The following is a 14,712-nucleotide window of genomic DNA, read 5'->3' on the forward strand; positions in this document are numbered from 1 at the left end:
AAGATTCCCTGCACTCTGCCCAAAGTTGGGCTCTGAGTCTCAACATCTGCTTTGATACCCTGCAAGGTAGAGTCTTTCAGAGCCCCTCTGTGGTAAGCTTCTGTCCTGTTCCCTGTTTAAAGTCTGGAAAGTTATGCCCTTGACCACAGCCACAAACTTTTAATGAAGCATCTCTGTCAACAGGCAAAATTACACACACACACACACACACACACACACACACACACAGAAAGAAAACAAAAACATATACTTAGAAAAGAACAGAGAAAATGGGACCCTAAATGATTTGGAGCCACAATGCCTATCTTCAGCACTTATGTCTGGCAGTGTGGGTCCTGGTGAGTACCTCAAAACCCATGGAGAGTCTTTCTCCTTAGCACTCAGTGTAAAGTAAAGACCATGGAATAATATTGATGAAGTCAATTTACTACACTCCAAAATGAGAAGAATGTAGAATCCAGTGCCTAATACTGCAGTAGCTAAGCTAAAGTTCAAGATAAAATTACAACAGCCTCCAATTAAGAAGGACAAAGTTAGCTGGCTGTGGTGGCGCACACCTTAAATCCCAGCACTCAGGAGGCAGAGGCAGTTGGCTCTCTGTGAGTCTGAGGCCAGCCTGGTCTACAAAGGGAGTCCAAGACAGCCAAGACTACACAGAGAAACCCTGTCTCAGGTGCCAAGGGTTGGGGGGAGGACAAAGTGGACAATGAATATTTTAGCCATTTGGTAAATGAAAATTAAAACTACTTTGCAATTTTATCACACCCTAGTCAGAACGCTGTCATCCAGAAAGTAGTGATGCAGGGTTGGGGGGGATGGATAGCACCTCATTCACTGTTGGTGGGAGGCTTCGGCATGCAATCTGAAAATCAATGTGGTCGTTCCTCATAAAACAATGCTATTCCTGGGTCATGTGACCAAAACACCCTATATCCCACCATAGAGATACTTGCACTTCTATGTTTATTGCTGCACTATGACAATAACAAGGAAGTGCCTAGATGTCCATAAACAGATGAATGGATAATTAAGACACAATGGAAGGTTATTCAGTTGTAAAGAATAATAAAATTGTGAAATATACAGTAAAATTGGTGAATCCAGAAAATATTATATTTAACAAGGTTACCTAGACTTCGAAAAACATATACTTCATGTTCCCTTATATGTAGATCATTGCTTTTATATGAGCGTTAGTGTGAATATACATCATAAAAATAGAAAGAAGACCATGAGATGGAGAAAAGAGGTATTGAGGAAGAGGACATAGAACATATGTGACATGAAAGCCAAAAAGGGGCTACCAGGAGTAGAAGGCTAAAGGAAGGAGAAGAGCAATGGATGAGAAAAGTGGTTGAGAACAACAAAAGCAAATTATGCTTTTTTGTTTCAAAATGTCATAATGAAACCTAGTAGTTTGTATGCAATTTTTGAAAAATAAAAGTGGGAGTGTCCAGAAAAATGAAAAGCATACTAGGTTTGACAAATTCAAGATCTGGAGATGGGGTGACCAAGGAAAGAAAGGTAAGTGATCTCCAACTCTTAAGAGTCTTACCCGCTGAGGGGAGTTCATTTACAAATCATTTATGACTCTTTATTCATCACTTCATTCAGAAATATCATCTTTACTCATTTGGGGACTTTTGTTGTGATACCCAACACTATCTTGATAAAGAAATAAACTCTTGGTCTCCATTTTTCAGGTTTCATTTGGGGGGAGATAAAGGAGATGTGGGATGGAGGATTTACCGAATACATCCACGATTGGTGGAACTTAATGGATTTTGCAATGAACTCCCTCTACCTGGCAACTATTTCTTTGAAGATTGTGGCCTATGTTAAGGTAAAATGGAATGCCTAGTGTTTTTCTTCCCCAGTTAGTTTGGTTGGGTTATGTTGATAAACTTTTGTACCCAGAGCAAGAAGAGTTTATGAGAAAAATCAGTTAAGTGTCCCATCCACATGAAAAAACATTCCAGAGACCCATTCAATAGCCAGGAAGTAGTGTCGACTTCAGCAAATCAGATGGAGAATGGAATATTTTTTTCAGAGGAGTCCTTAAGTTTCTTGGACTGTCGGGGTAGAGGTGTCTTCAGTTTTCAGTGTGTAAACATTCAAGCCTCTAACATTCCTCCGAAGAAGATGACACACTGAGACTTATACAGGGCGGTGGCAGGAAATCCACTCAATTCCTTACCTCCAAAAGTCCTCATATCTGTTATCACTTTAGTAAAATCAGTTCTTTTCTACTTCATTAATAGTTTCCTATTCTCTAGCCTGTGGAGACCCCTCCTCCCTGTGGAGGCATAGAGAACAAACTGATGTCTGTAGTAGAGGTAGCATCTGCTCTACTTCACCTTCTGAGTCACTGTTTCACAAAGCCAGACATCCCTGCTTCCCCAACCCATTCTTCATGTGACAAGCAGCACAACCCCAGAAACTATGGGACACGTAGGTCTACAGGAACCTCTGTTTTCCTCATTATTTCTCTGTCAGGATAATCACTCAGTCTGTCACAAGCCCACATTTTTCAGTATCGCTCAAGCCACATCACCCTACCAGTTCAAAAAATGCATGCCCTGTGCAAGCCCCACTACACTAATACTCTCCCTACACAAAAGCACCTTGAATTACCCTGAAAATCATTATAAAATATGCACAATTTTGATTTCTTAATGAGACCTGTGAATGGGTTGAGTCTGGTTCTCTTATCCACAGAGATACAACACGTGTAAGATTACCCTTTCCAAGCAAAATGAGACAATAAATATGAATTAAAGTTTCAGGTACCCCTCCACAGAGGTCAGAGGTCAGGTCTACTGCTTACTAATAGAAAGTGTGGCTATGCTCCTTCTGTTGTGATGTGAGTTTTTTTGCATGAGAGCTGGCTGAAAGTTCATTCCCCAAGGTGTCTAGTCAGTCATGCTTTGGGTATTAAATTTCACATTGAGGACTTTTAGAATGGGAAAGATGGCTGGCCCCCAAGTCTCCAACAATTTTGTTTATTTTTACACACCAAATATGCATATTGCTTAAACTGTAAGACCTTGAGCGTTATAGAGAGCATGAATATTTTTGAACATGTACAATTTATCCAACTATACATCAAATAATATTGTGATAAAACTACAGCACCCTTTCATAGTTAACGTGGCTCCTGTTGTTAGAATAAGGGCTTTTCATTAGAGAAAGTACTAAAACTACGTAGGCTCTCAGCCTTTATTGCAAAAGAAGGGCATTATGAGCATGAATATTGAATGCATTCATGAAACATTCTTGAAAGGAGCCCAAGAGTGTTCCTTCTGCATATGGTGATCATTTAACATCCTGCCATCATCAAGTCCCCACATTAGACTACTCCTGTTCATATTTCACTTTTGGGTTTACAGAATGTATTTCTCACCTCATTGAATAAAAAAGTGAGGCCCGGTTTCAAACTGCATTCTGTTTCAAAGAATGTAAGAAATGTCATTAATCTCCCAGCGTCACTAACCTAGCTTCTGGATACACGAATTTAATCCATACTCACACTTGTGAGCTAGATCACCAACTGCCAATCCCTCCACCTCTCAGAGTCTCAATATTGCCTCTGATAAACAAGCAAATTAAACTCTATTAGTGGTTTTCAAGCTTTGTAGTCATGGAAACATATATTTAAGTGGTAACTTACATGGAACTACAGGATATAAAATGTCCCAGAGGGCTGAGTTGGCATCAATAATGTGTCATCTAATCTTCCGCTTTGACTCCTGCAGTGGTCATTAGATGTCTCCATTAAATGTTGAGAGTCTAAGAAATACAGTTGAAAATTGACAATATTGGATCAGAAGTTATCAAGCTTTGGTCTGTGGACCAAATTTGGCTCATCCACTGGCCTATTCACTGTCTTTGGCCACTTCAGTGCTACCTACAAAGGGAGTGTTAAGTTGTGACTGAGACCTATAGCTGATAAAGCCAAAAATATGCACTATCTGGCAACTGACAGAAAAATGCCTATTGACATCCATGCTGGATGAACTCTGAGCTTATTTCCCCCTATCTGTTAAGGTGTTCTTCCAGAGGTGTAAGATGCAAACTAGAAATATCCCAAGAGAATTGTCTTCTATGCTTCAGAGTATTCTGTACATCAAGATCTGCCACGCTGTGGGCAACAGACTTCTGCTGGTGGAGAAACAGTAAAAAAATCAAATAAATTCTAGACTGCACATATGCCATGTCATTAGTTCTCATTTTTAAACATAGGTTTTGTTCGCCTATCACCAAAGAATCTCAATCTCTCACACAGCTCTCGAAACTTGTACCAACATTTGCAACATCTGTGTTGTGAGATCAACCCTCATGTGTGTGACATTTCGTGAGAACAGTGCCAGCCTTAATGTAGAAGGACCTGGGGTTCAGTTCCTGCTCTGCCATCAAATTCATGTGTGACCTTTAAGCAAGTCCCTCTGTATTTCAAAAATATTTCCTCCATTTGTAAGACAGGCACACCACCTACTTGCCCACAGTGATTCAAAAACTGTTTTTATTTTTCTTTGAAGAAAGATGTAGAAAATTTGGTTAAGATTACAAAAAAATTAATCAGCCACCATAAGGCCCATCTGAAGGAGATGCATTCATGTGACATGGTCTCTCTGATTCCCCTGACAATGAAGAATGTTGGATATACACAAGTGATTTTAACACCACCAGTTTTATTGGTTAATTTGGCCTGCAATGCATTTTCTCAGAAACTGTGATGTTTAAATGAAAGTGAAAAATAATGGTGCTTCATATTGTATTTCAGGCAAAACCTACTTTTGTCCTTGGGATGGTTAACAGTTAGTTCCTTGTATTTCCATACTATTCTCTGGTATGGGGTGCTGAGACTCTTGCACATAAATACAGAATCAGAAACATGTGTAAAGTGAGAATGACGTCATCCTTCTTTGAATGTGAAGGTAAAAGTGACAGGCCGTTTTGAGTGGCAATTTCCAAATAAGAGTCCTGACCTCACCATCTCACACTTTTCGATGAGGCTGTGACAGAGGCCTTCGGAAGGCTGGAAATGGGCAGCCAACTCCATAAATAGTGGCTCTTCCCTCTCCTTCAGCTTCCCGGTTCTTCATCTGCACTGGAAGGCCTTTCTATCTCAGAGAGTTGTTAGAGAAACAGTAAAATACATCCATATGTCACTAAGGGAAGAAGTACTAAATTTGCTACCTGGAAGGTTGACATGCCATTTGCGATGGCGTAGAATACATTACAAACTGCTAAAAATGCAGCACAGAGCTCTGGGGAAAGGCTCCCTGAGGACTCTCCATCGGCGTCACACTGGAGGCAGCCGAGCCTGGAGAATGAACATTGAGCTTCCCCTGAATCTATCTGTTGTCCTTCAAGAACTGCAAACTGACCACGTATTTCAGGCCAATGCAGGACAGGGACATGGTATAGATCTGAGAGGAAATCTCACTGTGAAGTGAAATAATTTGGTCCTTGCTACCTTAGGCACCCCAATGGCTTCTTTTCAGAAACACCCAAGAGCAATCTGGTAAACTCAGATTGGTAAACGCAGCTAGAAAATGTCTGTTGATAAACCACAGGTGGCTGTCGCAGATGAGGGCTCTGAAATCCCTTCTGCTATGTATATCTTCATGGTATATATTTGGATAACAGTGGGAAGGAGAGAGTTATTTGCACTGTGTGCTGACTGAATGGGGCAAGACAACCAATAGTGCCATGCACGGGGAAGTTTATAAGCTGAGTCCTGGGTGCCTACTTTGTGAGCAGAAGGGTACAAAGGGGACATATTCACTGTCCTTCTCATATTGTGCACTTCTTGTTTGTTTGTTTGTTTGTTCCAGTACAACGGTTCTCGTCCAAGGGAAGAATGGGAAATGTGGCACCCGACTCTGATCGCTGAAGCGCTCTTCGCAATATCCAACATTTTAAGTTCCCTGCGTCTCATATCCTTGTTCACAGCCAACTCCCACTTAGGACCTCTGCAGATCTCTCTGGGACGCATGCTTCTCGATATACTCAAGTTCCTCTTTATCTACTGCCTAGTGCTGCTGGCTTTTGCCAACGGACTCAACCAGCTTTACTTTTACTATGAGACAAGAGCCATCGATGAACCCAACAACTGCAAGGGGATCCGGTGTGAGAAACAGAACAACGCCTTCTCCACGTAAGACGAGCATCTCTCTTTCTTTTGCTTTCTTCCTGTCTTCCTTTTTGCTGTATTTTCCATGTACAGCTTCACACATATCCCTTCATGGGAAAAGCAGAGCTCTCTGCAGATCTAACTAAAGGGTTTGGGATGGCAGAAAGTCCTTCTTTCAACACAGTACTAGAAGAATAGCAGGAGAAGAAAAACAGATTTAACAGAAACAGAGATACAGAGAGAGCCTTGCAGTGGCTCCATTTTTTTAAAGGGTAGTTCTGAGTACTTTTTACAATATTCAAAAGAGTGGCAGCCACAGAGGATGTGAAAGCACAAGCTAGTCCTAGGAACTAGTGGCCAGAAAGGTAAGTTAATGACTGTAAGTCAAACTTAAATCACAAAGGAGACAAAAGTATCTTAATGCACTCTCTTTAACATGCATACACTAAGATAGAGTAAGACAGGCTTGAGGCAAGATTATGGTCAACCTGCCTACTAAACAAATTTAAGGATTGGCTGGAAATGTCACCACTCCATTTTGAGTATAGAAGGCTGTTCATGGTCCTTTGTCCCAGAAGACCACAGCCTCTGGGCAGGTAACTTCTGTGCTTTCCCTTCCTACTGTGAAGACCTGCTTCTTTGGAATTTTTTCACCACCACTCCCCTGAAGGGCTTTAGAATGATAGTGAAAAATAGAAAAGAGAAAGAAAGGAAGCAGAGAGATCTTGTGATACCTGCCTATTATCCCACCACTCGGTAGGCTAAGGCAAAAGGTTCATGAGTTTGATAATAGCCTTGGCTACACAGTGAGATCTCTATCTAAAAGGAGCCAAAGCAGAAAGGAAAAAGGAAGGGAGAGATGTAGAAAGAAAGGAAGAAAGGGAGGGAGGGGAAAGAGGGAGGAAGGAAGGAAGGAAGGAAAGAAGGAAGGAAGGAAGGAAGGAAGGAAGGAAGGAAGGAAGGAAGGAAGGAAGGAAGGAAGGAAGGTAGACAATTTTCTTAGGTTAGGAGCTTCACTGTCCTTCACTTTGTCCATCTCAGTACCCATTCTGGAGACCCAAAACTTATTCATGATTCTTTAAATTAAGAATTTAGTCCTTAAACGAAGAATTCATCTTTTACATTTTTGTTTTTTAACAAATGATTGGATATATAAAATTATACAAATCTTGGAGGTACAATGTGAAGTTTAGATATATGCATACACTATACAATGATCAAATCTGGGTAATTAGCATCCTTATCACCTCAGTTATTTCTCATTCCTTTGTGGTGGAACAAGAAGGATCTCTTCTAGCCAGTTTGAACCATACAATGTGCTATTCTTATCTGGACTCTCCTTATTGTATAAGAGATCACCAGAACTTCTTGCTCCCATCCAACTGCAGCATTGTTTTCACTGACCAACTTCTCCCATCTCTCCCACTTTCTGTTCATCCTCACCCTCCCAAAACTACCATTCTTCTCTGTACTTCCACAATATCAATGCTTTTACATTCCATACATGGGTTGGATCATGCAGTTTTTGTATGGCTGGCTTATTTTGCTTAACATTAATACCCTTTACATACATTCATGTTCCTACAGATGTCAGAACTTTTAGATTTTTTGAACATGTATTTCTTTGTGTGTGTGTGTGTGAGAGAGAGAGAGAGATCATATACATGACACTGCACACTTCTAGACATTGATTCTCTCTTTCTACTATGTAAGTCTGGAAATCAAACTCAAGCCCATCAGGCTTGGTAACAAGCACTTTTACTCACTGAGATATTTTGCTGACCCCTTCCAATGAGTTATTTTTCCTTAATTCTATAAGTCAGTTCACTGGACTTAGACATTCTAGAAAAATCTTTAGTAAGCATGGCCAGGTCAAGTGCTGGAATCTCAGCCCTCCTATGAAGGGGCAGAGAGATTGCAAGTTTGAAGCTAACCTAGATTACACAGCAACACTCTGCCTTAAAAACAAGAAATGGCTAGAGGCCAAGGGTGTTTTGTTCTGGTTGTTGTTGCTATTGCTGTCATTTGAGGACAAGGTCTCATATTATTCTGGCATGGCTTTTGAAATCCCTGTATAGCTGAGGCTGACCTTGATTTCCTGATCCTTCCATCTCTACCTCCCAAGTCCTAGGATTACAGATTTTCACCATTATACTCAGTTTTACAAAGGGATTTTAAACTTAATCAATTGTACTCAGGAAAACTCAAGGCTTTCTCTCTTCCCTACATGACTTGCCTCTAGCTGTATTCCCTAAAGTAAGTTATTTAAATTCCACCATTCAATGGACTGGTAACCGGCATGAAAATAGAGTCTGAGGTAAGATGTGTTTCAGAAATATTGTGATAAAATGAGAAAGTTCTCTTTCCCAAAGGAAGTTCTCAGAGTCCTTCCACTGTGAATCTCCATCCCAGAAAGAGAAGGAGGTCTTCCCATGTATGTTCTCTCCAAACATGCTTCCTCTTTTCATTCAAGTGATCTCTCCAATGAACATGTTGGAGTGAGACACGTTGGCTCATTACATTGCCCATGGCAGCCCTCTTCACCTCAACCAGACCATCACCCATCTCTCTTCCTATGGATCACAGTAAAATCTTGGATAGGAAAAAAATGAGCAGATAAAGGTCCAGAGTGGGTCAGTCAAGAGCTATCACTGTGTTGTTAAGCCAAGCAGAGTGCATAACAGTAACTTTGTAACAGTAACCTTGCTGGAGTTTCATCGCTAGAAACTTGGCCTTCTTCTTCTGCATGCCTCTGGGGACAGGACTCATATCCACCTAACAGCATTAGAAAGAGCAATTCTATAGTGTCATTTGAACCAAGAGACTAGATTACTCCTGTAAAAGTCTTTGAAAGGGTGGAACAATTGAATGCAAAGTGTCTTCCAGGACGCTGAGTCCTAAGGACTCCCCTTCTGTGTGAAATCTGCCAAGGAAGTATGTGAAATGCCTTCCTGCAAGTTTGTAATCACTATGAATACTTCTGTTGCCAATGGAAATGTTGCTCCCATGTTTCCTTCACAGGGACTATCAACATGAATGAGAATCTGCCATATATGAAATTATGTCTTGAGGTATCAGGTATGAACATGCATTGTCATGTTGGACCCAAAGTAACAGTAATGTCATTTCAACTTTACCTCCACCTTTGGATTGGTTTCTTCCAAAGAGTCATCATCCAGATTTATTTTCTTTTAAACACTTCAACCTTGGTGTTGATAATATCACCTATTAAATTGCATGCTGGTCAGCCAAAAATAAAAAAGACAACATTTTAATTTATTACAGTCTATTTACTTTGTATCCTAGCTGAAGCCTCCTCTCTCATCCCCTCCCAACCCCACCCACCCTCCCTCTTCTCTTCCCATACCCCTCCCCCAGTCCAATGATGGGGTGGTCCACCTCCCCTTCCATCTGACCCTAGCTTATCAGGTCTCAACAGGACTGGCTGCATTGTCTTCCTCTGTGGCCTGATAAGGCTGCTCCCCACTCAGTAGGAGGTGATCAAAGAGCCAGCCACTGAGTTCATGTCAGAGACAGTCCCTGTTACTATTACCAGGGGACCCACTTGGACACTGAGCTGCCATGGGCTACATCTGTGCAGGGGTTCTAAGTTATCTGATGCATGGTCCTCGTTGGAGTATCAGTGTCAGAAAAGACCCTTGGGCCAAGATTTCTTGATTCTGTTGCTCTTCTTGTGGAGCTTCTGTCCCCTCTAGGAAAAAGACGGTCTTCTACAGAAAGAGAATGTGAGTTATTTTTAGATACCTCATGAAAAGTTTGGTGTCTGCCCACCTAACTTTCCTTCTTCCTTATGATTCTTGAGTAATGTCATTGCTATTGTGCTTTAAGATGTGGTGAAAATTCTTTTCCACTTTAGATGTATTTTGTGAGGAACACAATATACATGCTAACAACTACATGGCAACCCTTTCATTGATTTGAGCTCTGCATTTCATATTTGGAATACCCAGCTTTCATCTGCTCCTGAAAGAGGAGAGCACCATCAGTCTCTGGACATAGAGACTGATGAGGGATACAGAATGAAAATGTAAAGATGCTAACTTGTAAGTCCAACATCTGTTTTCAGTGGTCCCGGAGCTCATCTACAGATGTCCCCTGAAAACACCTGGGTATTCATTCCACAGCCCATTTAAGACACTGAGTGTCCACAACTAAATCACTTACCTCCATGTTGTCACTCTTAACTTATATTCCCTTTAATTCCTCAGCTCATTAAATGACAGCAGCCAGAATCCTGCAAGCCAGCTGACATGCTTACACTCTTCTTCATGAAACAGCTAGTGTTTCACTCACCCTGTCAGTTGTGTTTTCTGAAGCTCCTCTCTCTCTCTCTCTCATTCTCTCACTGTCTCTCACACACACATACACACACAGAGAGACAGAGACAGAGATACAGAGAATAACATTGTTTAGGTTCGGGCCTAAATACTAAGAATCACAGTAAGAACCTCTTAGCTGGTCTCCTGCCTCCCCTCATGATAATTTCCCCCATACTGTGTGGAAATATCTTTCTAAATCCCAGTATCATTTTATCATTCCTGGCTTGATGGTTACCCAGTGCATGCAACCCTCTATAAATCCAACTTCTTTACCATATCATGCAGGGACTTGGAAATTTGAAAGCAGGCCCCTACACACTTTCACTCTTCTTAGTCAATATTTTCTGCTTCCAAGATACACAAAAGCTTCTTGTCTCAACTGTGTGGCTCTTGTACATGGTTCACCACTCCCTCTGTCTGTCCTCACAGTTGAAGTTAGAGTTCTATTGCTCTAATAAATTGCTCTGACCAAAACCACATGGAGAAGGAAATCTTTAAATCATCTTACACTTTGAGGTGATAGTCCTTTATTGAGGAAAGTCAATTCAGAAAGTCAAGGCAGGAATCTGGAGGCAGGAACTGAAGCAGAGGAGGACTATTGCTAACCAACTTGGTTTGCAGACTCATGCTCAAATTTTTTTTAAGCAGCCCAGGCCCACCTTTCAGCCTAGGGATGATACTGCACACAGTGGACTAGGACCTCCTACATCAATTAGCAATCAGTAAAATCCCCCCACAGACAAGCCCATGGGCCAATTTGAAGGAGACAATTCTTCAGTTGAGGTTTCCTCTTCCCAGCTGTGTCAATTTGACACACACACACACAATTAGGAATCACACACCTGGCTAGTTTGGCAGACTCTTCTCCAGCCTTCTAGATTTTAAGTGTCACCAGTTCTAAAACTTTTTCATGCCCACTCTCTCCTGTAGATTATTTCCATTTCCCTATAGCATTTTAAACACATGTCTTCTATCATAGGTAACCTTCTGTATGTTAGTCATCTGTCTGTCTCCACCAAAGTGAGACTCCCATTGTAATCAGGTTTGTACTTACCATACAGAGGCCCAGGAACTAAAGATATTCACAATACCCATTAAATAATTTAAACAGTGAAGAGTGGTAATAACTATCATTCTAAATCTGGAGATAATTATAGACTTACTTACTTGCAACATTAAGAAATAATATAAGAGAACCCCATGGAGCTTTTATCTGATGTTCCCCAGTGATAACATCTCACATAAATATTATACGGCATCACCAGAAAATAAATGTTGGGTGGTCTAGTTGACCTTATTCAGAATCACCAGTTGGAAAAGGAAGCCATTTACAACATGGATGGGTATGAAGCAATCCTCTTCTTCATTGTAGATTGTTTCCTTTTGTCTCTACCCCCTTTGGTAAATTGTCTATCCAGCTCCGCCACTCTACTGATCACATTAAGCTCACTTTCAGCAAAACCTCTTGGTTTTTTTTTCCCTATTTCTCTCATCCAGCACTTGGACAAAGCAATACCCAGCTCTCTATTGTATTCTGTATGTTACTCTCAACCCATTGCTTCAAGCTGTTGAAATGTTTTCTAACATTTTTAATTACATGTTGTTGGGGAGATACATATGCCACAGCATTGGTGTAGAGGTCAGAAGAGAACTTTTTTTCTTTGAGTCTTCATTTCAGTTTATTAGCCACTTTTCCCAGTCCTGTGTCATCTGAAAGTTCATGGAGCATATCATTGATTTTCACCCAAAGCATTAGCAATTTTGTTAGAGAGCCTTTGTCTTTGTTAGGCAGAATATTAGGCAGATTTCTGAATACAAGACAGAAGAAACCTCAGGTGCTAAAAGATTATCACTGCAACATTCCATATTTGGGTATGGAGACTAAAACAGAAAGCAATAATGTGCAGAGCCATCTAATAGAGATTGGCATAATTAACAGCTTGGTGAGGTCACAAAGAGCTGCCCTTGAATTCTGGCTCAGCACTTACTAGCTGAGTGTTCTTGAGCCAATCAATCTCTGAATGTAACATCATCAATAATAATAAGGTTTTTCTCTAATGTATTGGTTTCTTATTCATTAAAAAGTCAATATTTCCTCTGCAGATTTTGAAATTCTCTATAGTTATCATATAAAAATCACCTCTTGGATTTTTTCTATGATTCTCTTTATATGTTTTCCCCATTTCTTTGCAGTACCACATCATTTTATGGATTAGTAACACATATTCTAATGTAAAAGGTACTGCTTTTTATCATAAAGTTTTATGAGTCATAATAATGTATGCATTAGCAAGAAATCTGTGTTCCCAAGTAGCTTAAAAGTTAAAATGGATTCGGAATTTATCTTCTTTATTGGAGCTGAGAAATACCTTCATTTACAATATAAAATTTAATCTCAAAAAAATAATGTATTCATAAAAGTGTAAAACACGCCACGGTGTGGTGGTGCATACCTTTAATCCCAGCAACCAAGAGGCAGAGGCAGCAAATATTGACTTGGAGGCCAGTCTAGTCTGTACAATGAATTGGGATCTTGTCAAAAAATTTTTTTAAAAACACATACAGCATGTGTATAGTGTTCTTAATAATACTTAAATCATATAATATTAAAACATATAACTTATTATCATGAGATGCATCAAGCTCGTCCACTGAGTTTAGTAGTACCTGAGTCTGTGAGAACAAGAAAGTAGAAACAAGAGTACAACTCAGTGATAGGGATGATATTTAGCCTACATGAGCCCCTATCTTCCATCCCTGGGACCAAAACCAAGGGAGAGGGGAAAGGCAACTTGTCCTCATGTTTTTTCAGTGAGAGAGAAAGCAAGGTCAGCTGAGATTTCAACATGGTGCAGTATAGCCCAAGCTCCACCTTACATTTAAAAATTAATTATATGTAGGCAAATGTATGTCTTTATGTCAGTGTGTGCCTATTAGTGCGGGTGCCTATAGAGGCCAGAGGAGACAGATTCCCTAGAGCTGAAGTAACAGACAGTTGTGACATGGTCCAGTGACCTGCACTTGGGTCATCTAGAAGAGCAGCACTAAGTCATCTCTCCAACTTGCAAAGCTCTGTGTTCTTAAGCTCTGCGTTCACTGAACCCAAATCATTAGAAAGGTAATAGATAGCATGGTCTGCAGTGGGAAATATGGTTTGGTAGAGGAAATGGCCCATGAGATATGCTCTGGGCATTTCTAAGTTACCAGTACTCTGAGAGGAGAGAAAGAATATTCCAGGAAGAAGAGCAAAGTGTCCAGATGAAGTGAGCTGGCTATCTGGAAACCGAACTACGCAAGCATGGCAGTCTACCCGCCCAAAATATAAAAATATAACTGCCATTTTATAAGCCACCTCATAGCTCTCCACACTTCTCAGAGAACTAACCTGTTCCTGCATCTCTTTTAGGCTCTTTGAAACCCTGCAGTCACTCTTCTGGTCCGTTTTTGGTCTTTTGAATCTCTATGTCACCAATGTGAAGGCCAGACACGAGTTCACCGAGTTTGTGGGAGCCACCATGTTTGGGACCTACAATGTCATCTCCCTGGTGGTGCTGCTGAACATGCTCATTGCCATGATGAACAACTCCTACCAGCTGATTGCCGTGAGTAATGCTTTGCAGCAGAACTCACAGTGATGTGGAGCACATTCTAGGCTCAATGAAACCGTCTGTCTGCCTTGGCAGATACGCATTAGTGAATATGCATTAGTCAGTTGTTCAACTACATGTTCCTCAGTTTGTGGTCTTAGTGTGTAGAATGCTACTGATATACATCAGATTACTCTAGTTGATGACTTTCTTGCTATCTGCTGAAAACGTTTTAAAGTATTTGCATCAACTTTCTTGCCATGGTAAGGAAACCTAGGGGGAAGTATGCACAGTTGGCTACTCAATTTGTCCTTTCTCTTATGTATATTCAGGATAAATCCAGTTGCTCAGTTTCTCTAGGGAGAATGCTGCAAACATCTCCTTTCCTAAATTTGGGATTCTGTTGCAAACACAGCTTTCAGAGAAATAAAAATGGTCCTTTTGTTTTTGCTACAACATCTTAGTAGCATCCAAAGCTAGCCTAAAACTCACTGTGGATCAGAGGACAACCCTGAACTCCTGATTCTCCTGTCTCCACGTCTCAGCTCCTGGAATTACACTATAGAAGTGCACTATAATGCTCAGTTTATAAGAATGCCTATATATATATATATATATATATATATATATATATATATATATATAT

The 14,712-nt window shown here is 40.6% G+C and overlaps 1 protein-coding gene across 1 annotated transcript in view; it reads left to right on the forward strand.

The window, feature by feature from the left end:
* Trpc5 (transient receptor potential cation channel subfamily C member 5) overlaps positions 1-14,712 on the forward strand; it is a 375,446-nt gene that overhangs the window by 322,692 nt on the left and 38,042 nt on the right. Inside the window, exons 5-7 of the mRNA XM_055604931.1 lie at positions 1,704-1,843; positions 5,841-6,163; positions 13,886-14,081. Of these exons, the coding sequence (XP_055460906.1) occupies positions 1,704-1,843; positions 5,841-6,163; positions 13,886-14,081 (659 nt within the window). The remainder of the gene's footprint in view (positions 1-1,703; positions 1,844-5,840; positions 6,164-13,885; positions 14,082-14,712) is intronic.

This window comes from Psammomys obesus, unplaced genomic scaffold, assembly GCF_907164565.1.
Source record: "Psammomys obesus unplaced genomic scaffold, mPsaObe1.curated_primary_1811, whole genome shotgun sequence".
Classification (NCBI taxonomy): Eukaryota; Metazoa; Chordata; class Mammalia; order Rodentia; family Muridae; genus Psammomys; species Psammomys obesus.